The 26,488-nt window shown below is 50.1% G+C and overlaps 3 protein-coding genes; 2 read left to right on the top strand and 1 right to left on the bottom strand.

Moving 5' to 3' along the window:
* Positions 1–13,192: 13,192 nt before the first annotated feature.
* CHC_T00007813001 (hypothetical protein) lies at positions 13,193–15,597 on the top strand. XM_005711543.1 is given in 2 exon segments: positions 13,193–15,295; positions 15,296–15,597. The coding sequence occupies 1 exon segment, from the start codon at positions 13,193–13,195 to the stop codon at positions 15,293–15,295; it is 2,103 nt and encodes a 700-aa protein (XP_005711600.1). The 3' UTR covers positions 15,296–15,597.
* Positions 15,598–15,603: 6 nt separating this feature from the next.
* Positions 15,604–15,666, top strand: CHC_T00007812001 (hypothetical protein). The gene has a single exon (XM_005711542.1). The coding sequence runs from the start codon at positions 15,604–15,606 to the stop codon at positions 15,664–15,666; it is 63 nt and encodes a 20-aa protein (XP_005711599.1).
* Positions 15,667–16,353: 687 nt separating this feature from the next.
* CHC_T00007811001 (hypothetical protein) lies at positions 16,354–16,515 on the bottom strand. The gene has a single exon (XM_005711541.1). The coding sequence runs from the start codon at positions 16,513–16,515 to the stop codon at positions 16,354–16,356; it is 162 nt and encodes a 53-aa protein (XP_005711598.1).
* Positions 16,516–26,488: the final 9,973 nt, after the last annotated feature.

Genomic DNA, 26,488 nt, shown 5'->3' with positions numbered 1-26,488 from the left:
GTCCTACTCACCACGATATTCGTCGCACAACCGTGCTCGCTTTTTCTTGTCCAGATCATAGGCCTTTACAAGGGTCACGCGCCGGTGCCGCGAGGCGGGCACCCAAGCTGACCCACAGCTGCTCCAGCAGCGCCACCGGCTTTCTTGACGATGTGATGGCGCGTTGGAGGCCATTGGCACAACCCGACGCATTTATCACTCCTAACCCATGCGCAAGTTCGTCTGTAGTGCTTCCCAAGGCAAACATGGAAGTCTGGAAACGGGACGAATGTTAGATGGGGCGTACTACGTGTACTACGTGTACAGGTTTGAGACCTGGCCGCTGCCCCAGGGTGTGTTCGTGCGGCTATTCGGTTAGCAGGCGGTGATTCGGCGCGGGAGCCGGGGGAGGGAGGGGAGCGAAGCGAAAGGGGGGCGGCAGAGGGAGACACCGTCGGTGTGAAGCGAAAGGAGGAGGGAAAGCGGTATTAGGGAGATAGAGGGGATGGACATGCAGGGGAAGAGGGGGGACGAGTGGTGGATTCCTGGACGGCTCGAGTGGACTCTCGAGCAGCGTCGCCCGATGTTGAGTTTTGAACCGAGTAAAGAACCTAGCTTTCAGTGTGACAAGGAATGGTCACAACAGTGCTGTATTACCTGCAGGGTAAAATCGTTCTAGTGCACTCTTGTAAGGCGCAACGGGGGAGTGCGTTATCTTCGACGCACCAGGAGTGCATTTCGACGACAAACGGCGCGATAAGGCAGCGACACGCCCTAAAGCGTTCGCTTCCAGCTTGCACAGTATCAACGGCCCAGTGAGATTTTTGACACTTCGATATATGTTATCAGTCAGTGACCAAACCTTTTTTATTCTGCAATTTGGGAATATTATAAAATTTGTGTGTGACCACTTGTTCGAAACTCCCCGAAAAACCTGCCCTAATTACATCGCCGACGTCGCTTTTCTCGCCTTTCTGGATCCCTCTCCTTTGATTTGAAGTGTTTCGTTTCTCAAAGCGACGAAAACCCCCCCACATGATGCAATCGATCATTCGTCGTGTCTACAACTGTCCATCCGAAATTTAAGGAGATCTGCTTCGTAATGAATAATGTGGAGAGGGTATCAGCCGACCCTCACATTCTTGGCAATGGGACTGTTACTCCGTGCTTTGCCTGTAGTCCTTGTCACCCACAGAAACCGACCAAGGCAGTTACACTAACAAATGCCAAGTTAGAGACATACGCAAGCGTTGATACAGGGGGAATTATAAACCCGTTTGTCAGGCTCAAACGGACCGGAAACCGGACTATTTCGCTTTGCACTCCTTGTCGTGACAAGCGTTGGGGTTAGAATGTCATTTCGTATGACAGAAAGTACGGGAAAAACAATGCTGCCTGCGAATTACGTGCATGGCAGACGAGGTGTGCTGCAGAAAAAGTGCGGCAATATTGTACAGTTTAGCTGGATGCGACTTTTCCCCCTCATTCTACGGTATGACACACTACCTTTTCTGGGAAGCCTTCGTTCCATTCCTGCAACATGGCGGCTCCCTTGCTTCTCCTTGGCAGGGTAATGTGGACAATGTCGATAATTTAATTTGCTTCCTCTATCTTCTGAACAGGGGAAATCGGAAGTTTTGCACAGAGGAAGAAGTAAAGCAAACTATGAGAGCAATCGTAGAGAGAGGTGAACAGGATGCACGTAAACTGGCTGATGTTAGGCGGCAGTTCTTCATTTCAAGCAGTCCAGCGGGAACATGGGGATGGAGAGTGGATGTAAGAAACTTTATTGCGGACTGTGCTGCTTATGCTAACGAGCTGCTATCACATCCAACACATTTGAAACTTCATGCCAGGAGAGCTAAATTTATTGCAATGAAGTACTGGGGGCGAGCGAGCGAACGGGACATATCTCCGTCCGTGGTAGGAGGATGTGGGATAGAGAATGGATATGATATGGATGGGTCTATTGCGCTTGAAGAGGAGCAAGCTGTGAAGGATGTTGTGGTCAATATCAAAAACGTCATGACTTGTTGCAGTTGCAAAGGCAATTGCTGGTCTCGCAGATGCTCGTGCTTCAGAAAAAAAGAAGCGTTGTATTGGATGCAGGTGCAGCGAAGATCTATGCAAGAACCGTAGGAATGGATATCAATCAGGTCAGAATGCGAGAGTAGTTCAGGAGATGGACAAAAAACCCAATTGCGACAAACCCCACTGTACGAATCATTCAAATTGAGGAGGATGCGGAGAGTGAATTGCAGTCGGATGTTAGCCTGTTGGATGCCCGGCAATTCTCCGCTGGAAGCATGGAGCTCGTACAAGACGACGTGGAAGCACTAATACGATAAGCGACGAAGCTCCCACAAGGATATGCTTGCGGGATAGGATGGCGGTAGATAATGGAATGTGTTTTGTTCATCTGCTAACAATAATGAAAAATGTGCATGGAGTTGCGTAGGATTATCACGACACCTGCCATGTTTGGCAGAAAAAATCTGATTGTGTTCGCGATACTCCGAGAATCCGTTTTTAAACCACACAACGCAAAGGAGAGGCCCTTGCGCACATAATCCACCACTCATGCGGCAGTTTAGACTTGTCTCACGAATAAATGACGAACTACACCTCTTCGTCGAGGGCATTTTCATCAGGGAGATGTCCGCGACATCTGACATGGAAACAATATGAGCATTCGATGAGCCTAAAATTCAGTTATGTTTTTGATAATCAGGAGTATGGGTCTTTGATACCATACTGCACGATTTGCAGATAATTATTTCACAAATAGGAACAGATCACTCACTGTTATGTACAGTACCCTTCGAACGGTACCAGCCGGGGCATCACTGAGATATAAGGGCACGCCGCCCGGGGCCGCGCACTCTTCGGCACCTCATCGCCCCTCACGTCTCCTCTTCCCTACCTTTCACCGGCTCAACCTCCGTATATGCAAGATCTTCAAATTGGTGGGTTAACAGCAAAGTGCGGGAAGGCAACTTAAGGTACAAGCACTCCCACCACCATCGATATAATGAGCGGCGACCCGCTACTTCCTCCAGGCATGCAAGTCACGACTACAACTGGGGCAAAAGCTGAGATTAAGGGGTCGCTCCTTGGTGTGGGGGTTGAGGGTGGTGTTAACAGAGAAGTTACAGCCCCAATTTAACGTCGACGACAGAGATACAGACGGAGTGTATGAACGTAACGTATTTGAAATTGTACTGGGGCCCATTAAGCAACTAGTGCGATAGAGAGATACCATGGCTTTGTTACGAGCTTACGCACAGTGGGAAGCAGTGAGATTCTTGGAACTGGGGGAGAGGTTGCCGGTGTCCTGTTCTAGACCAGTCTTCGAGACTAAGGTCCGATGGAAAGCAAATAGCCTAAGTCCCAGTCAAAGCTTGTTCGGTATGAGACTTGACCCACAATTGGTCACGGACCGGGAGACCGCAACGCTGCCAGTGTCGTATGAGACAATTGCAGGACACGAGGTTATCTTACGCTGGGCGGCTAGCTTATGCCGGGCGGTGGTCTTACGCCCGGCCGGTCGTTCGCTGTTCAGATTGGCCGAGGAAGGAATGTCGAACATGGTCACAGCTCCAGATCTCATTGGATTGGGCGATGAATGGACGTCGAGCAGGGTCACAGCTTTAGATCTCATTGAGGGGCTGACACGAGCAGTTGTAGTCGTTGGCTGTAACGCAGTGGCCTTGGAGCGTTCTGAAGACGGCGGGAGGTTCATGTCTAGTGTCTAAGCGTACAGGGGCCTCATATGAGGCCGTAGTCCTCATATGAGGGCCCGCTTTCTATCTTCCGTAGCGCCCAAACGCGTACGTGAAACCACAACACGACCTCAGATATAGATTTCCCGTCCTTTTTCTGATCCTGACAGTTATGCAGAAGGAGAAGGATCGCATACATGAGAAACATTTTTGTCACTCAGAGACAGGTCCGTCTTGTTATTGGGAGCTTTTGGGGGAGAACCACAATGCTGGTGAGGTCAATTCTTCACTTCGGGACAGTGAACTCAAGTTTTGAGACCGTGGGACGAACCTCGAATGTTGTCTCTTTTCTTACATCTTGAGTAGAAACGATGTACTGTACTCCTGCATATTTCAGAATACTAAATGCTCTTTGATGCCCGGTAGTGTTAAGTGCTATTTTACCGTTACAGCCAATTTATCTCATTTTTATTTTCAAAAAAGTCGATTTTCAGGGCCTCAAATGAGGACTACCCGGGTCTCATATGAGGACAAATGTTGTACGCTTGGACACTAGGGTCATCCTGGCGGAGCTGTCCGGGTACATGGCCGGGGACCGTAGCGGTGAGCTAGGGCCAGAAGATCAGGTAACCAAGGAATACACAGACGTGTACAGTTTGGTCATCAGAAACGTGATACGCATACTGCAGAAGCTTACTCGGTCCGTTTCGCGACAAGAGTACAGAAGCTCATAAACCACCATTGGTTTCACGCTCGAGCAGGAAGGGATTGGAAGAGCCAGATCCATTACACCGTGAACATTATTTAGTCCGGGGGAAAATTAGTGCGGGAACTGAATTAGTGGAGCCTCCACTATTTTCGTTCTGAGCCTTTCGGTCAAGAACAAAATAGTAGAGACTGTTCTAATTAATGGCCGCACATAAATTACTGTCGCTCAGAACACATATGTTATATTGAATTTGAGACCCTACTGAATTAATCTGAGCAGCTGTTCCATTGTCCTCCCCTATATCATCTGCAACGTCCTCGGCGCTGTCATCGCCATCCGCAATGGGGTCGTTTCCCTCAAAATATTCGCGATGCCGGGCAACTATGTTCTGCAGATGCAGAAACAATTGTTTCTCATGCCACTGCCCATTTAAATCAAGCGACAAACCACATCTTATCATGGCTTTCCTCGCGTACCAGATCCCGTTTTTGTCCATCATATTATTAACCTCGCGAACCACGCGAGCCGCGAGACGAAGAAAAAAGTTTTTTCCAGGGTTAGGTAATTTTCCAGACTCCAACGTTCCTTCCTTCTATGCTTGACTTCCCAAAAGCTCGACCTTTTTCTCATCCCAAAGTGCCCGCCATCTCTGCTTACTTAATTTTCTGAATTATGAAGCTATCTGCGGGTTGACACAAATGTGTCGAGTTTGCAGACAAAAAATGGAGCCTTGAATTAATGGCATTAAGTTTCTCCATCTGCTCAAAATTTAAGTTATGACCTGAGCAATTATCCAAAAAAATTGTGCGCTGCCTCCCGTATGCGTCCCGTTTTACGGCACGGGGCTCAGTCAGCCACTGCACAAAGACCTGCTGATCCATCCATCCCTTTGGGCTTGTACGATATGATACCCCCGGTACGTCATCCGGCACACCCCTTATTGGGTAACTTCTCGTCGCATTTTGGAACAACATAAACGGAGCTTCTATTGACGCATTCCTCCCGTCAGTAATTCTTACCACCATAGTCATACCGACCCCTCCAGATGACACATCTGCATACCTCACGTCCTGTGTACCAATCACACTCAAAGTTTTCCCATCATCCATATTGACCACAAAATGGGTCTCGTCCATATTCTCCAGCAGATCCTCCTCCAACGACCCGTTTCTGAACCCCAGACAAACCTGTCCAAGGTGGTAGGCTACTTCGCGCTCAATGAGCATTTCCTTAACTGGGCTCACCAAAAGCTTTCCACATTGCCTCCTGCTGATGATCTCAAAGCGATCCATAAAACTCTGAACCCATCGCTTTGTAATTTTACAGACCAAATCTGATGCGACCCTACCCACAAAGTCAACACCATATTCCCCGTCTGAGTCTCGAATTATTCGCTTGCAGAGAGCTCCAATTATACCAGCATTACACTTTAAGCCGGCTTTAGAAAGGCGTTCAAACTCTTTCATGAGTACAACTTGTACATTGCGAGCCCATGCCTCTTGCTTTCTGCCTCTCCCCTTAGAGGCCTTGACGCGCACAACCTTTCGTCCACCTGTCGGTCTACCCCCCGCAACACGTCGCCGCTTCACGCGATGGCTTACTACACGAACCTCTTCGTCAGCACTCGACAAAATGTTACTCCTCGCTTTAAACCAACGAGAAGCTTTCGAAAAGTTGGCCTTCTCTTTCCCCGGAAAAAGCGAGGGGAACTTTTTGATAGCTTTAGTGGCTATCAGCTTCCCGGAACCACTGGCTTCGGCCTCAGCCACCATCCACCGAACAACATGAACACGCTCTTGAATAGTGGATACTTGCTGTTGGCTTCTTTTTCTGTTTCCTTTGGGGCATGGCTGTGCAGAAGCAGCTTCAGGGACAGACGGTTGAGGAGTAAAAAGGGAGGAGGATGACGAGGAATCGTAGTCGAGATGAAGGCTGGTTTTGCTATTGTGCGATGATTGAGCGTTTTGGATGGCTGCGACAATCGGAGAAGGGGAAGGGACATTCATGGTGAAGATAAGTTGGTTGAGGTGATGGATACAGTTCTTCATGAACTGTTTGCTTTAATACACATGCTAAGCGGATGGCATAGCTGCTTAGAATTAACATAGTTTGAAACTGGATGCATTGTTGCTTTCAGAGTGTTTCGCAACGTTACCAGAGTTTTGTATACCGTTGACTACAAACGGTTAACGTTGTGCAGAGGCGGGGACGTTTTTTGGTAACGGGTCGACCTGGAGCCGCAACTGACCATTTTGTGCTGTAAAAATCGGCACTATTTTTTCCAATTTCTGTCAATCAGGCTTTTACTAATTTATGTGGGTACCTGAATAGTGCGGATACGGAAATAGTGGGGGCCGTGCTAATTTGTGTTCACGAGGCTCAGATAGGACCCTAAAAATTAGTGGGGGCCGGACTAATTAACGTTCACGGGTGTACCTCTTTGGCACGATCAGACTTGTAGTTAAGGTATTGCTGGACCTAGAAGAAACTGAACTGAGAGCCCAGAGCTGCATTCGTTCGGAAGATGTTAGACAATCGTTAGGGCAGATCATTACCGCCTCTTCCTTGGAAGGAACCTTATGTGATAACGCGGGCTGGCTCCATGTCATGGTACGCAGAAAATCCGGAGATTTGCCGGCCCCTGAAGAGCTGGCTCTAGCAGAAGCAGTGGTAAATGACGGGCGCCTGGACGTGGTCAGTGAAACGTTTGGGACGCTAGTTCAAGTCAAGGGGAGAGGCCACAGGTATACTAGAACGATAGTCAGCCCGGAAGGTCCAGCAGATCCATTAGCTGACATAGCCTGGGCCTTACTGGGCCTTACGCGAAGACCGTGCATGTGGGAGATTGTCAAGTATGGCGCAAGAATTGGTGATGAGGGAAAACCATGGGCTGACCTTACCAGAAAGAGATGTTACTTATGCGCTATCGATTACGTGATTCGGGCATGTCTGAGCGCGTGCGGAATCGACACTTCAACGGAGCCTTGCGTTTTTAGTGATGTTGAGAAGTTAGTTGATTCAGTGGTTTCGAAGAAATTCAAGTACCGGCGTCGCAGTTTTACAGCCAAGGTGAGCGGGGAACTTGTGGGAGTCGAAGTAAGCGAGAGGTGTCCGGTGGAAATTACAGTGGCGATGACGACAGATCCGGATTCCAAGTTGTTCCCTTATGGCCCTAACGTGTTTGAGTTTGGCGAGGATAGAAGAGAGGAAGTGTTGGAGCTCATCCTATTGCGAGACCATGCGGTCATGCAGACCGTTAGCCGCACGCCGTGGCTAGAGAAAATCAGCACGGTCAAGGGGCGATTGCCTGAACTGGAAGGACTGCACAGCAACCTACTGGCAGAAGTAGTCGCTATAATAGCTGGAGAGGCAGATGAAATCGTCAAAGAGAGAGGTCGCGAGGGGTGTCTTATCACAGCTCTGTACGGAGTTAATATCAGAAAGAGAAGCCCCATCCGGAAAGATAGATGGATGATGAAGCGAGCTACAGTAAAGGGACATTAATCGTGGACGAAACAATACCGCTTGAAATGCGGCTAACCGTAGCCGCTAACGGCAGGGCGTACGAAGTCCTGGCGGGTAAACAGGTGGTGATAGATGAGTTACCCAGTAAGTACTCAAAGTCGTTTATATCTCATATCACGGCCTGGCGTGATCCGGACATGTATAGGGAGGCCCAGGCAGCGAGAGAAGCGCCAGGATCAACGTCGGGAGTGCACCGGTTGAGATTAGACGGAGAGCCAAAAGTTGGACGTAAGACGCATTCAGACAGTCTGACGAAGAGAGGAAATGTAAGTCGAGCGTAGGGCCAGAGTACACTTTGCGTAGCTTGACTCGGTGGCAGGATTGGTAGGCAAGACATGTTCCGTCCGCTACTTTTCTCTTTCTTTGGCTCTCTCCACACTGGCGTAAACTTAAGAGAATGTTTCTTACGTGTCCCTTTTATTTTGGAGTTCTCCTTACATACCCCTTTGTATGAGCCCCATTTCTTAGGAGCGCTAGATTGAATACAGTACGTGACAGTGAGGTGAGGAGGTGAAGAGGGCGTCACAAAAATGAGTTTGATGGGAGTACGTTCCCTGACAAGCAAAGCATCTTCATTGCATCTTCGATCCGCATCTTTGGCCATGTGCGTCACCGTGGGCCGATCTCACTAGGTAAAATAGTCAGACTCTGGGCGCCTGCGTATACAGTGCCCCCCAGGAGTGATCATACATCGTGAACGCCCAACCAGACCGCGGGGCAAACAACGGCTTGTGGAAAGTGGGGTCGCAGCGCCTCAACGAAAGTCGCGTTGCACTGCATGTGGTCAAGTTGGGCACTAAAGCACTAAATTTACGCTACGACTTGCCAAGCCCCAGCACTGTGTACCTCTACCGGAAAGTCGTTCTGGAGTGAGGTGAAGAAAGGGGTACGTAAGACAAATTCTCTAAATTTAATGTAAACCGAGAGTTCACACGCATGTGAACTCTCTGTGAACAAAATCTTCATTCTTGTACAGGAGATGGCAGCTGCATATAGGCTCTACACCCACAGGGTGCCCGACGAAATTCTGGACATACAAGGGCCATAACACTGTATGTGATACATTCCATCAAGGAACTAATTTAATACTGTACGGGCTGAGCAAGGGATGTGGGCATCGAGTTACCATCGTACATACTGTAACAGGCTGGTTTTTGCTTGAAACGACCAAGGGTAGCGTCCCATTTGATGATATCAAAACCCGACTGAAGCAACGGTACACGGATGCTCGCAAACTTCGAGGTAGAGCAAGTCTGCAGTCTCAACAATGTTGTATTCCTTGGCGGGTAACTCACCCCTCGACGGACACAGCGTAACTTTAGAGTCTGGGTTCGACAAAACCCAGCCCACCGCTGCAAACGCAAATTCCATGCAAATCATCGCAGGGCATTGTGGTTCCATACAGAGACAAGTAAGTCACCCACCTACGATGAGACGTAACCAATAGGGCACAACTCACTTGCACAATAAAGTCACCGCCGGCCGCCTGACCCCCAGGGGATCGGGGGTATCGGTGTTCCTGGAATCACAGGCATAACCGCAAATTCCATGCCCTGTTGTGAAATCATCCCAGGGCATGTAACTTGTGTTTACAGCGTTAGCCGTGCCGATACGAGAATGTTTCAGAGCGTTTCTGAGATTGCTTTTGAAAGCTTTTGAAAACAAACTCAGAAACGATCTGAAACGGTGCCCAAGATACATGAGGATATCTGTGCACTGGAGACCCGTCCCATCTCCAGCTTGTTGGACTCTGGAATGGAATACGGTAGAGTGTATGCCGTCTTGCCACTGCTGTTGGGGTTACTTCACATAAATGAGTCGGTCAGGTGAGGATGGTGGGCAACGACCACATTGCTGTTGGAGTAACTTGCGAGAAAAGTCTTTATAGAAAGAAAAATAACTGTGGAATTTGAAAATTCGTGAATGCGTTTGGGAGAAGGGTACCTGTGGGATTTCGTGAGGAATTCCTTTAAAGAATTAGAAAAAGAGATTTTTATTAAAGTGTCAATGGACAGGTCTACGACCGACCGTCCGAGCCCGTGCGAAGTCCGTGCAGTCGGACAGTTTTCGCAGGTAGGCTCTGCGTTTTTGACACAAACCTCTGGTCCGGTACGAACCTACAGTCCGCAGCGCGAGCACTACTTATATTCTACACGTACTTAACCCTTACAGTATCATAAAGAAAGACAAGTTCTGACGCATCCAGCAATTAGAGAAATGGATGCGCCTCCATATCATACATTACATTGTTTCACAGTACCCTTGGTACCGTACAGTATACCGAAACAGTAACTTTACTGTACTGTACATTATTCCGGTATACAGTAAGGTTGCGGATGACTTTGTTTGCCGTTGAAGACATCCGACAGCTCTCTTCGGATGACTTTTCTTGCCGTTAAAGGCAAGCAAAGTCATCCGAAGAGAGCTGTAAGTGTGCCTGTTGTTTTTGGTATCCATTCAACGAGCTCGGAAAGTGACACGGCACCACAATAGTTCGAGTAGAAAAAAGTACTTGATATCTATTGAATGGCATGTACAGGGTAATAAGCGCACAACTACAGTACTATACCAAATGTTACCCTGCCGGGAGGGCACCTCTGGCGAGAAAATCCAACTCTGGTTCACTTCACTGCATCTGTAACTCCCTTGTTTGAGGCGATTTCTGCATAATATCATCTAGGACAGTCGGCTGGTCTCTTGTTTATTCCCTCGCGTGTACAGTAGTCTTGGAGTTGAATGCTACTGTACAGCCGTGCCGATACGAGAATGTTTCAGATCGTTTCTGAGGTTGCTTTCAAAAGCTTTCAAAAGCAATCTCAGAAACGCTCTGAAACATTCTCGTATCGGCACGGCTAACGCTGTAAACACAAGTTACATGCCCTGGGATGATTTCACAACAGGGCATGGAATTTGCGGTTATGCCTGTGATTCCAGGAACACCGATACCCCCGATCCCCTGGGGGTCAGGCGGCCGGCGGTGACTTTATTGTGCAAGTGAGTTGTGCCCTATTGGTTACGTCTCATCGTAGGTGGGTGACTTACTTGTCTCTGTATGGAACCACAATGCCCTGCGATGATTTGCATGGAATTTGCGTTTGCAGCGGTGGGCTGGGTTTTGTCGAACCCAGACTCTAAAGTTACGCTGTGTCCGTCGAGGGGTGAGTTACCCGCCAAGGAATACAACATTGTTGAGACTGCAGACTTGCTCTACCTCGAAGTTTGCGAGCATCCGTGTACCGTTGCTTCAGTCGGGTTTTGATATCATCAAATGGGACGCTACCCTTGGTCGTTTCAAGCAAAAACCAGCCTGTTACAGTATGTACGATGGTAACTCGATGCCCACATCCCTTGCCCAGCCCGTACAGTATTAAATTAGTTCCTTGATGGAATGCATCACATACAGTGTTATGGCCCTTGTATGTCCAGAATTTCGTCGGGCATCCTGTGGGTGTTGAGCCTATATGCAGCTGCATCTCCTGTACAGGAATGAAGATTTTGTTCACAGAGAGTTCACATGCGTGTGAACTCTCGGTTTACATTAAATTTAGAGAATTTGTCTTACGTACCCCTTTCTTCACCTCACTCCAGAACGACTTTCCGGTAGAGGTACACAGTGCTGGGGCTTGGCAAGTCGTAGCGTAGTGCCCAACTTGACCACATGCAGAGCAACGCGACTTTCGTTGAGGCGCTGCGACCCCATTTTCCACAAGCCGTTGTTTGCCCCGCGGTCTGGTTGGGCGTTCACGATGTATGATCACTCCTGGGGGGCACTGTATACGCAGGCGCCCAGAGTCTGACTATTTTACCTGGTGAGATCGGCCCACGGTGACGCACGTGGCCAAAGATGCAATGAAGATGCTTTGCTTGTCAGGGAACGTACTCCCATCAAACTCATTTTTGTGACGCCCTCTTCACCTCCTCACCTCACTGTCATGTACAGCTGTACTGTATTCAATCTAGCGCTCCTAAGAAATGGGGCTCATACAAAGGGGTATGTAAGGAAAACTCCAAAATAAAAGGGGCACGTAAGAAACATTGTCGTAAGTTTACGCCAGTGTGGAGATATTGACGTCAAACAAGACAGAGAGCAGCCAAATGTGCAGGTCTACTGTACAGGGTATTACCTAAAGTTTGCACAACATTGTGTCATACAGTAGACCTGCAGATTTGGCTTCTCTCTATCATGTTTGACGTCAATGTTGTTGGGGTGTGTTCGGGGGGAAAAGGTGTTTACCTTGACCCGCCTCTGCCTCCTCTTTGCTCTTATTGGAAACTTACGCAAACAAACAGTCGGCCGAGGATCCAATATTTGTTTTTCGCCTCCCGAGTCTCGCGACTCCACTCACCACTGCGCTATTTATGCAATCGGCGCGGCGCCGGCGGACCTTCTAGAAAGATCCTTAGCTACCTGAGCAAAAACTAAATTATGAATTACAATTTGATTCAGGTTCCAACCTTCACAAATGTCTCTCTCCCTTAGCTACCGAGCAAAAACTAAATTACTATGTTGTTCGATTTTCTATTAATGCAACCGGTTTAATGGCTTCTTACATATATTTTGCCTGCACTGTGAGAGCAATAAACCGTCCGAAATCTCTGGTAGTGAACCGTTGAACAGTAGAAATGCTGCAAACCCTGCTGTCAACTGTTAAAAAACTGTGTGAAAAAACGAAAATTACCTCCTTTCCCGACAAAATGGTGCCTCCTCCCGGCACGAAAAAGCAACTTAGAGCGCTTGCAATTGCGAAGCGCATCGTCGAGTCCACTTGTGATGATACTGTACAGTAATGCTGCGTTTTGCGTGCAGAGAACAGTAACGCTGTAGGAATCCGAAGCTGTACAGCAGAGCACCATTGATGAGTTTTTGAAATAAATATGAGACATTCCAAACGATTGGTCAGGAACGCAGGGTATGGTACATTGGGTATGGTACATTTCTTTGACTGCAACCCCCCTTTTTGTTGCAACCAGATCTGTCCACCAAGCGGTTGCAAATAAAGAGAGAATACAGTACTGTATGAAGTACAATTTGATTCAGGTTCCAACCTTCACAAATGTCGCTCTCCACACTGGCGTAAATTTTGCGACCTAGCAATTCAGGTTGGCGACCTGAAAGCTCTAAAATAGGAAAGCGGGTCCCAGCTTAAAAGCTCTCCAGCTTCGTCACTGTTATTTAAACAATCCCTGTTCCTCCAAACTGCCTTCCAAACTGATTCAAACAGCTTTCGGTCTCGCCTGTCAATCTCGAGCATCTGAAATGAACTCAAACACTACGGCACCCACGAATGTGCCCCTACGCACGTCTAAACGGGGACAGAGTTTGACGATAACCGACTGGGTAATCCGCCTTATGAATTTGAGCATCTTTCTCTTCCAGCCGCGGAAAGGATCGAATTTCCGATGGGCAAACACAGTCCGAGACTCCATTTCTTTTTTGGGCGAGTTTGCAGAGGGTCAGCATACGAAGATCTACGGTCGCGTTACCTCCCGGTACAAGTACCATTTGCAACAGCAATATGAGAATGCGATTCGGAAGTTCGATGCAACGGATCCTCTCGCAGCACATTTGCAACAGGTCGGCAATGCTGCTTTTTATCAATCCTTACCGGGGCACGTAGGCCAAATTCACACCAACTTTGCAGCAGATCTGACCAGAATTAGTGACATTGCCAGTATTGGATCCTCGGCCGACTATTTGTTCGCGCAAGTTGCCAATCGGAAGAGCAAAGAGGAGGCAGAGGCGGCTCGCGACAGCTATGTGAGAGGATTCAGTCGTCCTGTCAGAGCTGACGATTTCGATGATTGGGAACGACTGCGTGACGAGCTGAGGAGTCATCAACGTGTCGGTGAGGTACCAGATGGTCGACCTGAAGACTTCTCATGTCTGATAGCCGTTTCATACAAAAGCAAGGATGTCAAAATCACTCGACGAATGCTGCTACTCAAAGAAGACGGAAGTCCGGACAAAGAGGAGGGAATTCTCAACGAGATCCAAATTCAGATGACCGACGACTTTTTCGATGATTTCCGCTGGAGTCAACTCGTTAGGTCTTGCATAGCGATAGCCAGACGAGATGGGAAAAGCCATGTTCGCTTATGGGTCGATCGATTGGTGATGATGGGCATAGAAAAAGAGCAACGGGAAGCCATTTTCAAACTGACAAAATGGGAGGAATTCGGACTGTTGCCTTATGCAGTTTGTCACGTGGTGCGCTTGTATGAATCAAACGAACCTTACTATGGAACTGATTTTTGGAGAAAACTGGAGACGGTTCTCGGCGTAGCGGGTAAAGGCCTCTTCGTCGATGACTACATGTTGAGGAAGTACGATCACACGATATATTTTGGTCCCAAAATCTACCAAAGATTGGGCGACGGGCTCTGCTGCATTGGAGGTGGAGGTGTTTACATCAGGTCCACCACGCTTGCCCTGGCAACAGCTGTCCTAACGGATGGTGTCAGTGTAAGCGCGGCTCACGAAGACCGGAGGACAAAGAGATCTGCCACTCGTTGGAAATCTTGGGCGATTCGAACAATCACTGAAGGAGCGTACAGCAGTTGCCATTCCAGCATAATGGTAGAAGAGGAGCCATCCTCGATAGGGTATCAACAATTTCTAATCATTACGTTTTGGGAGTCCATGGTTTCTCGAAGCATATCTCTGACCGGGAGGAGCTATTTGGACATGTCTTATCAAAGGTCAATGGAATGGAAAAAGAGCTCCACTTGGGACGGTATAGTAGAATGGATCGGGATGATGCCTGAGAGCTGTATAATTGGAGATCGGAACCAGATAATGAATTTCTTGAACCAACAAAGTGACGTCAATCTGTACGTGTCAACAACTGGACATGTCGCATCAATCATTACATTGAAAAATGATGATTTGAGAGATAAGCGCACTCTTGTAGTTGATTTAGCGCGTTTTTCAACGGCTCGGAGTGGACATGTCACAGCTGTTGCAGAAGCTACAGGTATCTGGGAAAATTCAAGGGTGATTCCCTTTTATCTCAAACATGTTCCAGATCCGGATGGGGATCAGCTTGCTGAAGTCCAAGATGGCAGGATCGTGTTTCTTTACAAACAGATGAAGGTTGAATTCTTCTTCATGAAGACTCTCAAAATGATTTGTGTAGTGGTGGGAAACCTGATCTTGATTTGTTTTACGTTCGGCGGGTGGCTTATTGTTGCTGCTGTTGAGCTTGGTCTCATCTTCAGACCATGGCCTTGGGTCGACACTTGCGATGTAGGCGAAGCTGTCTTCGACAATCTTTTGCTGCACGCTCTATATGATGCAGGCATAAAGAAGCAGTATAGAAGATTGCGAAATGTACCATTCAACCGGATTGGATGGCGTTGAAGACTTGTGGGTGTGAAGGAATACCTCTTGTGTTGATGATACCCTCTGTGCATGGCACAGTGATTGTGCCAAGCGTGCTCATGCGCAGCAGCTACAGCGACTGAAATGCTGTCTGTAGACAATCTACTTGCTGTATATCTGCTGACCTATCTTTGTTATGGTTTGTATTGTTGCTCTGCGCAATCTATTACTCTTCAGTATTAGTATTGACTGTTCCATGCAACTGTGTCATGGTGCTGAACTCCACTGTGAGATGTAGGTACCATCTCTATCTTTAGTATAAACGTCGTCTCTGGATACGATGATGAATGAACTCTCGCCATGAACACCTGATCGACAGAAAACTTGAGGTTATGGGAGACACTCAGTAACGCTTCACTGCTACAGTATAAGGGGCACGTGTACATGGAATGGCATATAATTTAGGGGGAATTGCCAAAGCGGTGACATTGGGCGCCTCCGGAGGTAGTGCGTGGGCGGAAGCGTCTCGACAGGCGTGAGGGAGGGAGGTGTGGCGGCAGGCGGCGTGGGGGAAAGTGTACGGCGGTGATGGCATGGGGGATGGGGAGAGTGCCGGTAGGGAGATGGCGATTGGTAACGGGGGAGGCCGTGGGGAGCGGCGGCGTGGTGCGGCTTGTTGCGGGCTCCGGCGCCGAGCCCTCCCATTACCTTGTTTCCACCGCCATCCCCGACACATTCCTACCAACGTCATCTGCCGCCACGTCGCGCCCTCCACCGTCCGCGTCCCATCCCCCGCCACGCCGTCGCGCTGCGCCCCGCACTGCCAAGCATGCGGCCGCGACAATTGAACAACTTCAACTATCTGTTCGTGCTTTAAACTGCTTAACGAGAGCACAGCTACGCTCTATTTCTCACTTCTTACACTATTTGTGGGGGAGACTTGGGGTACTGTACAGGGTACAGTACCCGGGAGTGGCCCCAGGACCAAAGCCTTCAAAAGGTGATTTTATTGGTCTACGTGTACGCCAGGTGTACACGTGGACAATCTCCCATTGAAGAGCGGCGGTCCTGGGAAGTGGAAGATGTTGGCGGCCCCTCTATAAGAGAAAGGGGCGCGCCGCGACACCCCGCGACAAGGGGAGAACACAACGACACCCCAGACTGATCCCCGCTCTTGCAATAAACTTCACGCTTCTGAAAAAAACTTTTCTCTCTCCCGTACGCGCGCAGCCTTCCTCCCCCCTTTTCGCCGCCAACATGGTACTCTTGTGGAGGGGTCGCAAAGAAGACGGCTCCCTGTCACATTTTGACGGGTCGAAGCCGGCCGACGTTCACAAGTTCTTTTTCGTCTTCGAGAATGTTGCCACCTCTGGCAAGTCGGACGAAGAAAGGGCACCTGAACTCCTTCGCTACCTGGAGGGAGATGCATTCGAGTTCTTTTATCAAGCCTTTGTCAAGAACGGAGATATCATTGCAGATGGCTCCGACTACCAGAAGGTCAAGAAGGCCTTGGTCGAGCGGTGCGCCCCGGTTGATTCACCTGAAGATGTGATTCGGGATGCAATGGCCGCTCGCCTTTCTTTCGGGAATCTCAGTGGGTCCCTTCGAAACTCAGACCGTCTCTACGAGAAGGCGGGATTCAACGACGAAGCGAAGTTTGGACTGCTTCGCAACGCCGTGATGGAACATCTCGAGTTGGCCCAGTTTGCCATCTATCGAGGTTCGAAGACCTACAAGGCCCTATTCGATGCAATCATGTACTTCTGGTCTGGTCACTGCGCCTTTCAGGTGGCGGCGAACTCCTGAGCAATTCGCGCTACCAGGGGTCAGAGAGCTCGCAAGTTATGTATGAGCCGAGAGGGCAAGGTGGGTCAAAAAGGGTCATGATGCGTTCAAAAGCTCCCTTGTCTCCACTCGAGACGAAGGTTGACGCTTTAGCTGATCGACTAGCCGATATTTCCCTTATTATCAAGAAGAATCAGTCGAGGGATGACGCAACAGCATTCCGCCCCGCCCACGATCGTACTTGTTCTTATTGCAAACGACCGGGTCATGGCGCTAATACATGCGATGCGAATCCGCATAGGGACACGAAGTGCCCTCGCTGCGGAACATTTGGTCATTTGGAGACAAGCTGTTGGGCTAGAGTTGGTCCACAGAGGGGAGGTAGCGGCGCTTACTCCCCTAAGAAGACCCAGACGGATATTGCCGTGTCGGGCACACCTACGGGCTCCGCAGGAAACCAGGTGAGTGTCGTGACGCACGACGAGCTCCCTGCTGATGAGGAGTTAGTGGCATCAGTCAAGAGAACCGCCGATGGAGAGCCGGTGGCCAAGACGCGAAAGGATGGTGGCGGCGAGCCAATCCCGTCCCTTCTCAACCCGCGTAAGTACTGGACTCCGAACCACATGAGGAAACCTCCTAAGCCCGGCCGTCGAACAAGAAAGAAGAGGACAAGTAAGAAGAACGCCGTACCAGAGCACTCGGGGAAGTACGATGACGTTTGTTCCCTCGCGAACGCCCCCTCTGGTTTGACATTCGGTCAACTGATTCGAGGAGATGGCGACGAAGCCAAGAAAGAGATCCGTCGTTTGTTCAACAGTCGCCCTAGACGCCCCGTAGCTGCTTCGATCGGTACTTTGCCGAAACGTCTGAAAGTAGTTTCGGTACAAGTCTACGGGACACAAATGAGAGCGTTGTTAGACTCTGGAGCTATCCCTAACGTTATGAATGCGTCTGTGGCATCGAAGCTCTCTCTGTCTCCAAAGCCGACCTCGACGAAGATTACGGTCGCCAATGGACAAAAGACAACCTGCTTAGGTTCCATCGAGGAAGTTCCTGTCACGTTCAATGGCGCTGTTACTTCACTCAACTTCTTGGTTGTTGAAGGATCCCCAGTTGATATCTTAATCGGGTATCCAACTCTCGAAGAACTTCAAGCCTGCATCGATCTAGGTCACCAGTCTGTTAGTATGTTGATCGGAAACAAAATCGTGAAAATGAGTCTGGAGTTTGATCAAGTACGTCCTATCGTCGCGAATTCGGAGACTGATAGTGAGGACTTCACTTCTGATGTCGAGTCGTTCGCCTCAGAAAACTCGTCGGAAGAAGAGACTTATGTTGTCGCCATCCTCGGCGATGAACCTTTCGAGCTAGACTTAACTCTGGACGGAGCGATCGGAGAAGATGAGGAAGTAGAATCACCTGATTTGAATGTCATCAACAAGGCCGTGAAAATGCTTTGGGAAAAACTTGTGCATCTTGACAATGAAGCTCAAGCAGTCATCGAGACCGCCTTGATGGGTAAGAGTATCGTTGCTACATCCTTTGACGACCTTCGGCCTGCTGAAGTCCCAATCAAGCACCATTTCGAGTTGGATGATACTAATCCGATCTATCACTCGGCGAGGAGAATGGCTCCCTTGCATAACAAAATCGTTCGGAAAGAGCTGGACAAAATGCTGGAAGCAGGAATCGTCACGCCTTCCAGCGCCGCCTGGTCCTTTCCCGTCGTCATCGTATCCAAAAAAGATGGAAATCCACGCTCCTATGTTGATTACCGTTCTCTGAATCAGAAGATGAAAGCAGACAGATGGCCTTTGCCGAAAATAGAAGAGATATTTGATGACTTGGAAGGAAGTGCGTACTTCGCTTCTCTGGATTTGTTCAGTGGTTAATGGAAAATTCGGATGGCACAACATTGCAAAGAAATGACCACTTTCGTCTGTCGCTACGGGACGTATAAGTTCGAAGTCATGCCCTTTGGATTGATGAATGCGCCTTCGACATTTCAGAGAATGATGGATACAATCTTTCGCGGAGTGCGGTTTGTGTGTGTGTACCTCGATGACGTTGTGGTGTTCTCTAAGACTATAGAAGAACATCTTCGCCACCTGCAGCATGTATTTGATGTGCTTGACGAGGCTGGTCTTAAGCTTAAGCCGACAAAGTGTAGCTTCGCCCAGGCGAAGATCAAGTTGCTCGGTCATGTTGTCGACAAAGGCGGGATTGCCGTTGACCCGAGCAAGGTCGAAGTGATTCGGAATGCACCGATCCCGACCACTGCGACTGAACTTAGGAGCTTTCTTGGGTTAGCAAGCTACTACCGTCGTTTCATCTGCAAGTTTGCGGACATTGCTGCGGTACTCCATGCGGCTACATCCGGAAACGGCAGATTGAAATGGACCGGAGAAATGCAAGAAGCCTTTGATGAACTACGCATAAAGTTAACTTCTCCGCCAGTCTTGGCTTACCCAGACTTCGAGAAGCCCTTCGTCGTTGAGACGGATGCGTCATCGGTCTCCGTCGGGGCTGTGTTGGCTCAAAAGAAGGAAGATGGGAAAATACACCCCATCCAGTACGCAAGCCGTACTATGAATACATCTGAGCGCAAGTACTCCGCTTGTGAGCGTGAGGCGCTTGCGGTCATCTTTGCTTTGAAGAAATGTCGTGTTTACGTGCTTTCGTCTACATCTTTTAAGTTGGTTACGGATCACCAGGCTCTTAGTTACGCCTTTCGCAAGAAAGACATCCACGGTCGTTTGGCTCGTTGGCTAGACTTCTTAGCCGAGTACGACTTCACCGCGGAATATCGTTGTGGATCCGCAAATAGTGCAGCTGACTACCTTTCTCGCATTCAGCCCAAGAACGGCGACAACCCCACTTGCCAGGAAGAGGGAGACCTTGCCCTCGCTATCGCAACCCCGATCTACTCTCCAGAAGATCTAGAAGAGTCTTGCCAAGATATCATGTCCTATCTGCAAGGCGAAACACCGGTTGGGTTGGATGATTGCAGGAAGTCTCGCATGAAGAATAATGCGAAGAACTTTCTAGTGTGGGTGTCGAAGTTGTTCCGCCGCACCATTCATGGTCTTCGTGTTGTTGCCCCAATTTCCTATCGCTAAAAGATACTGAAGGGTTTCCATGACGACATTGGTCATTGGGACTTGAAGACCACTCGTCAATTTGTCACGGAAAGGTACTGGTGGCCGACCGTTTGTATGGACGTAGGAGACTACGTGAAGAGTTGTGACGGGTGTCAGAAGGCGCGTCTAATTCCCAAATACAAGACCACTTTACGCCTTCCCATCACAAGCTTGTTTGATGTTTTCTCTATTGACTTTGCTGGCCCCTTCCCTGCCACCTCGTCCGGAAATCGCTTCGTGTTGGTTGCGGTCGAACACCTCACAGGATGGCCAATTGCCCTATCCACTGCTGATAGTACTGCTCAAGTGGTTCTTGACTTCGTCAAGAGAGAAATCATGCACTCATTCGGCCCTCCGAGAACCATTGTCTCTGACAATGCTACCTGCTTCACAGCCTCGGCCGTTTCTAGCTTCATGGCTCGACACGGTATCACTTGGCGCACCGTCCTCGCCTACGCTCCCATGTCTAACGGTAGAGCAGAGAGAATGGTTGGAACTTTGAAGGCTGCCGTCCGTAAGACAGTTCTTGGAACTGGAATGGAGTGGGACAAAGCACTCACCCAGGTCCTGTATGGATATCGCCGACGTGCCATGAAGAACGGCGTGTCGCCCTTCGAATTAATGTATGGGGTCCCACCTCGGATGGATTCCAGTGCAGAAACCGGTGCAAGCCTAGTTGTCCCTTCCAAAGACCATCATCGTCGTTTGGAGCTTCTGACTGGATCTTGTAGCATAAACACCCCCAGCGATAGGGGTGTATGCACAGTTCGACCGAGACCCCGTCCGATCGGGAAGACGGGGGTGAAGCAGGACACCAGCTAACAGCGCCGGGCAGCGGGCCCGGGTAGCGTGGTAGAGCGGGAACGGGGAGGACGCCGGTACGCGCGAGCGGTTCGACGCCTCGACGCCCCGGCGCGGTACTGGGTAACGATCCAGTACCGACGGGCGGAGGCGGAGCCGACTCGTGGGCGTACCGCGCGCGTCCTCAACCCGCGCTCGGTGCCGCTCTAAGGTAGTTAGCGAGCGCTACCTTAGAATAAGCGGGAAGTCGGACCTTGACGGTCGGTGGGTGACAAGTCCGTGCTTGTCCTCCTCCACCGCCGCCGGTCCGCTCCATATTTAATGTACATAATAACCTATCATAATAGTACAGTACCGATGTACTGTAGCGACGTACTGTAGCGGTCGGTCGACACTGTAATACTGTCAGCCATCGGGGCTGACAGTACACGTGTGTGTGCGTTCTTCGGTCCCGCGCGTACACGTGTACACGTGCGCCCCCTGTACTCGGACGTACACGTGGTGGTACTGTAGAGCATCGAGCCCTACAGTAACCGATTCGGTTCTGAGTTGATCCAATCTAAAATAAAGCCCCAGGGGGGGGTTATACTACAGATCTGTCCCACGAGCAGTTCGCTCAGGGGCCTCTGTGGAAAAAAGGCTCGTAGCGTCGTCGTCTAACTTCTTCGAAGTGGGAGACAAAGTTCTTGTCGCTCGTGGAACTTCATTCGGTGGCACGAAATGGCCTGCATTCGTATCAAAGTTCTACGGGCCATGCAGAATCGTGGAAGGACGCCACGCTCGCTACTTGTTAGAGTCGCGTCATGGCCGAATGTCGAGGAAACCTATTCATGCTCGTCGACTCGTACCCTATCGTGCAAGGAAAAGTGAGCAGGACACCATAGAGTGAAGACGCATATGGATTGTAGCAAAATAGCTAATTGTGTTATTGCTGAAGGCTACGTAAGATGTATGGGCCCGTTTTATGCATTTAGAAACTAGAAACGACAGCTGGAATGAAAACCCATCTGCATGTGACGAAGAAGATACCTGTGGCGGCGTACGCCATCTGGGCGTCGCACACCAGGGCCGAAATGCTCAGGATAACTCGTTTCATCTCCTGGGAAAAGGTGAATGACAGCATGCCGTCGGGGGCCAAGAACAATCCCTTGGAGAAGCCTGCGTAGAAGAAAGTGCCCGTGATGTTTCTTTCGTCGAGAACAACGCCGGAAGCGCTGCGGTTGACGAAGAGGACGAGGCAGCAGCCGCGCCGGGTGAATGCAGAGTGACGCACAGTTTGATTCATGTTTCCATGCCAAATGAGACCGCTTGCAAGGGGCAGACTCGAGGATTAAAACCCCACCTGAGTACTGCCACACGAGCAATCAAGTCAAGTATCTATGGCAAGCAAACGCCCGAATCTGTGTCACGCTATGAACGAACTTCGTGCAGTAGTGATGAAAAAAAGTAGTTAGTATGTGCACTCAAGTTGTGTGAACAATGGATTAAGGTTAGAGAAATATACTTACAGTGAGGCTCCAGAAACACACGTGGCAACGTGGAGCGATTGGGGGATTGGTGTCGATGGTGACACTAAATTGTGTCAATTGGATCGTCAAGGTCGAGCGCCGGTTCCCTGACTCAAGCCGAGCACCAGGAACAAAGGAGCGGCCAGCAGTCAGTATATATGTTGCCCCTGCCCGGGTGTGGGGCTGGGGAGGGGGTCGTGTCGGCTAGGCGACATTCTACCGCACGGTAAATTGGGTGCATATCATACTAATTGGTTTCATACATGATGGACCAGAAAGGGGTGCCCCACCGTGCTGGCATCATGTAGCCAATCAGATGACGGGGGCCCCACCACGTCGAGTGCAGCTCATTTTGGGGGGGTGCCCAACTTTGGCCCAACAGAAAAGTTTGAGTGAGCGCTGTAGTTCCCAAAATGCGAAATCGCTTACAGAAGCGTGTGCACAGGAACGGTTCCCCGCACCCCTCACGGCCTCAAATCGTAGCTGTCGGGCGCCAATCAGAGGCCGCCCAGTGTCCACTACGGTGACATACAGTAACGCGCAGTCACGCGATTTTGAACCCGCCATTTTGCCGCGTCTACATTCCTCTGCTCCTCCCCGCGCCGCCTTGCACAGCTCGCCGCCATGCCCTCACCCGCTTTCGTCCTCGCCTTTCTTGGCGCCCTGCCGCTCTGCCTCTCGCAGGGCGCGCCGCAGCTGCGCGTGCGCCGCGGCTTCGGCGCCTCGCCCGCGTGCGCCGACATGCGCGAATGAGTCAGAAGAGGTCTGACGAGCTGCTTGCGGAGCAGAGTTGCATAGGGGACTTTGGGTTTCTGCCGGCGTGCAAGCGCGGGCGGGGGGACGAGATGATGGCGCTGACGCGTGGAGGTGCGTCGCTAGCGCGGGCGCAGCGGCGGCACAAGCCGTAAGGGCGGGCGTGGCGAACGATCAACGTGGTTTGTCGGGGGCATCCCTGGGAATTTTAGTCCCGGGGAATATGGGAAGGGCATGTACCATGCAGGGATGGAGCAGAAGTTCGTCTTGACGCATGGATATGGGATAAATTATTACGTCAACTAGGCGCAGCTAGGGGGCGGTTTGCAGGCGGTTGCGGTGCGAGGACGTGGTCGTGGGGCGGATGGTGGGGAGAGGTATTTTATTGTGGAGCAATGGTTGGGCATCGGGTGTATTGTACTCGGTGTGGGATGAGTTGTGGGTTGTTTTAGATAGTCAGTGGATGTTGGTTAGATGGTTGTCGGTGAGAGTGATGCGGAGTGGGGCTTGTAGATGTAAGGTTTGTAAAAGGTGAACGAAAGTGAATGCGGAGCGCCAGAAACCGACAATCCCCCTTGCAACTCTGCTCCGCAAGCAGCTCGTCAGACCCCTTCTGCTTCATTCGCGCATGTCGGCGCACGCGGGCGAGGCGCCGAAGCCGCGGCGCACCCGCAGCTGCGGCGCGCCCTGCGAGAGGCAGAGCGGCAGGGCGCCAAGAAAGGCGAGGACGAAAGCGGGTGAGGGCATGGCGGCGAGCTGTGCGGGGCGAGGCGGGGAGAAGCAGAGGAATGTAGACGCGGCAAAATGGCGGGTTCAAAATCACGTGATCGCGCGTTACTGTATGTCACCGTAGTGGACACTGGGCGGCCTCTGATTGGCGCCCGACAGCTACGATTTGAGGCCGTGAGGGGTGCGGGGAACCGTTCCTGTGCACACGCTTCTGTAAGCGATTTCGCATTTTGGGGACTACAGCGCTCACTCAAACTTTTCTGTTAGGCCAAAGTTGGGCAACCCCCCCCAAAATGAGCTGCAATCGACGTGGTGGGGCCCCCGTCATCTGATTGGCTACATGATGCCAGCAAGGTGGGGCACCTCTTTCTGGTCCATCATGTATGAAACCAATTAGTATGATATGCACCCAATTTACCGTGCGGTAGAATGTCGCCTCGCCGTCGTGTCGGGGAGATTTGGGGTACTGTACAGGGTACAGTACCCGGGAGTGGCCCCTGGACCAAAGCCTTCAAAAGGTGATTTTATTGGTCTACGTGTACGCCAGGTGTACACGTGGACAATCTCCCTTTGAAGAGCGGCGGTCCTGGGAAGTGGAAGATGTTGGCGGCCCCTCTATAAGAGAAAGGGGCGCGCCGCGACACCCCGCGACAAGGGGAGAACACAACGACACCCCAGACTGACCCCCGCTCTTGCAATAAACTTCACGCTTCTGAAAAAAACTTTTCTCTCTCCCCTACGCGCGCGGCCTTCCTCCCCCCTTTTCGCCGCCAACACTATTCACAAGAATAATTATTAAAAGTTTTAAGAGTTTTGGGCAAAAACTCGAGAGCAGCGCCCCGCGACTGCTGCACGCCGAGTCACACCCAAACCTGGACGTGCCGTCAGGCGTGCCGCCGCCACCGCCCCCCACGCCGCCGCGCGCGGATGTCGCGGCCATGTTCGTCTGCCTGCTCGTCAACGTGGCCTTCGGCAGCGTGACCACCGAGTTCGAGACCATCGCCACGCTCTTCTTGATGGAGCAGCATCACGTGAGGTAAATTATGGCGCGGCCTCGTTCTGCATCTTTTTCATCTGCCGGTGGGGCGACTTACAACTACAGCAAAGGCCATTTGAAATTTGAGTGCATAACAAAAACAGTTCTGCATATGTTCGATACGCATGTATGTATCTTGGTATGGATTTAGCGGGTTGTGTTATTATTATTGCAGTACGCATGAGTCCTGAGTACGTTGCAAAGATTACTATCACCTCCACTACGGCCAACGTTTTCTCCTCCTCGTTCTCTTTCTCTACAACCCTCGGCACGGGTGACAGAATAGCCGCGCTGACGTGAAGACGTCAGTCCTCCTTCCATGACTTGGCGGGTAGTTTCTAGCGATGCTAATACTCCTAGAGTTGCTCATGTTCACCTTGCCGTACGTGCTCTTCTCTACAAGTGACCAACCCACAGAGCTGTAATTTCTTCTTCCACAATTTTAATCAAATCTGTTTCAGAAATCCTTGGCGTAAAACTTAAATTGCAAGAACCGGGAGCCGCTCTTCGTTTAAAGACTGCTGTGTATAGTGATAGTTGTTCTAGCGAAATGCCTACGAAATCGCTATGGAAGCTATATTTTGCAGTCACAAACACGTCTCCAGAGCCATTTATTCCTAAAGCACTCCGTGATTGCTTGCCGTAGTTGCAATTCAAGATGATATCCATACATCCCCAATCTGAGCTCTCTCGGGACATTTTGAACAGGTGTAACCATGTTTTGAGGCCATTTTCGCGAGAGAAACAAGTGCTCAGAAGTACTCACAGAAAGACAGTTATAGGTAGCTACCAACTTGTTCAGGGAGTACACCTCAACCTAGAGTATAATACGAAAACATTGGTTTTCTTTGCGAGCCGTTCTTCAACTCGTGACAATTTCTCGTCTCACAATCCTAGCATTCATTGCCATTGGACTAGGGCTATTGACGAGTTTCTAGTGTCTATTGGACAATGCGCCTCATTTGAGGATTTCGCCTCATATGAGGCTTTTTTGCCACGCCGTTTCTGGCGCAAAGAGGGAGAACTGAAAGCTATAGTTACCGCGAAACAGTAACAGTAAGAGTAAAAAACAATGCCCAAGTCCCTTGAAGGCACCTAGAATGCACGGTATTTAGGAGAGTCTTTCTAATGCTCTGACAGACAGGAAAAATCCTCATGATCAAAAACGTCCGTCCAATAGACACTAGATATCCAGATCTGCGCCCCACTGCTGCTCCGAGACCTGGTGGACGCATGATATGTGATTGCGGTAAGTTGTAAGTGTAGCATGAATTCGTGGGTGTGCAGAATAAGACGGGAGTCGCAGCTTTTGAAAATATGTTGCCTCGTATTACTTAATCTTGCTTCGATGGAAAATTCCGAGATAAAGATATTTTTGTTTTTACTGCCATTTGACATCTCATCACCACAGTGGCGTCAACAAGGAAACAACCACTGTGTGCACGATCTGATGACATCAAGGCATCTATTTGCGCCATCT

Source organism: Chondrus crispus, genomic scaffold, assembly GCF_000350225.1.
Source record: "Chondrus crispus Stackhouse genomic scaffold, scaffold_86, whole genome shotgun sequence".
In the NCBI taxonomy this organism is placed as follows: Eukaryota; Rhodophyta; class Florideophyceae; order Gigartinales; family Gigartinaceae; genus Chondrus; species Chondrus crispus.
This window is presented reverse-complemented; position numbering and strand designations above follow the sequence as displayed.

Excerpts from the sequence above, each read along its gene's own strand:
- CHC_T00007813001 (XM_005711543.1), top strand. The coding sequence starts at position 13,193 with ATGAACTCAAACACTACGGCACCCACGAATGTGCCCCTACGCACGTCT.
- CHC_T00007811001 (XM_005711541.1), bottom strand. The coding sequence starts at position 16,515 with ATGTTGGCGGCGAAAAGGGGGGAGGAAGGCTGCGCGCGTACGGGAGAG.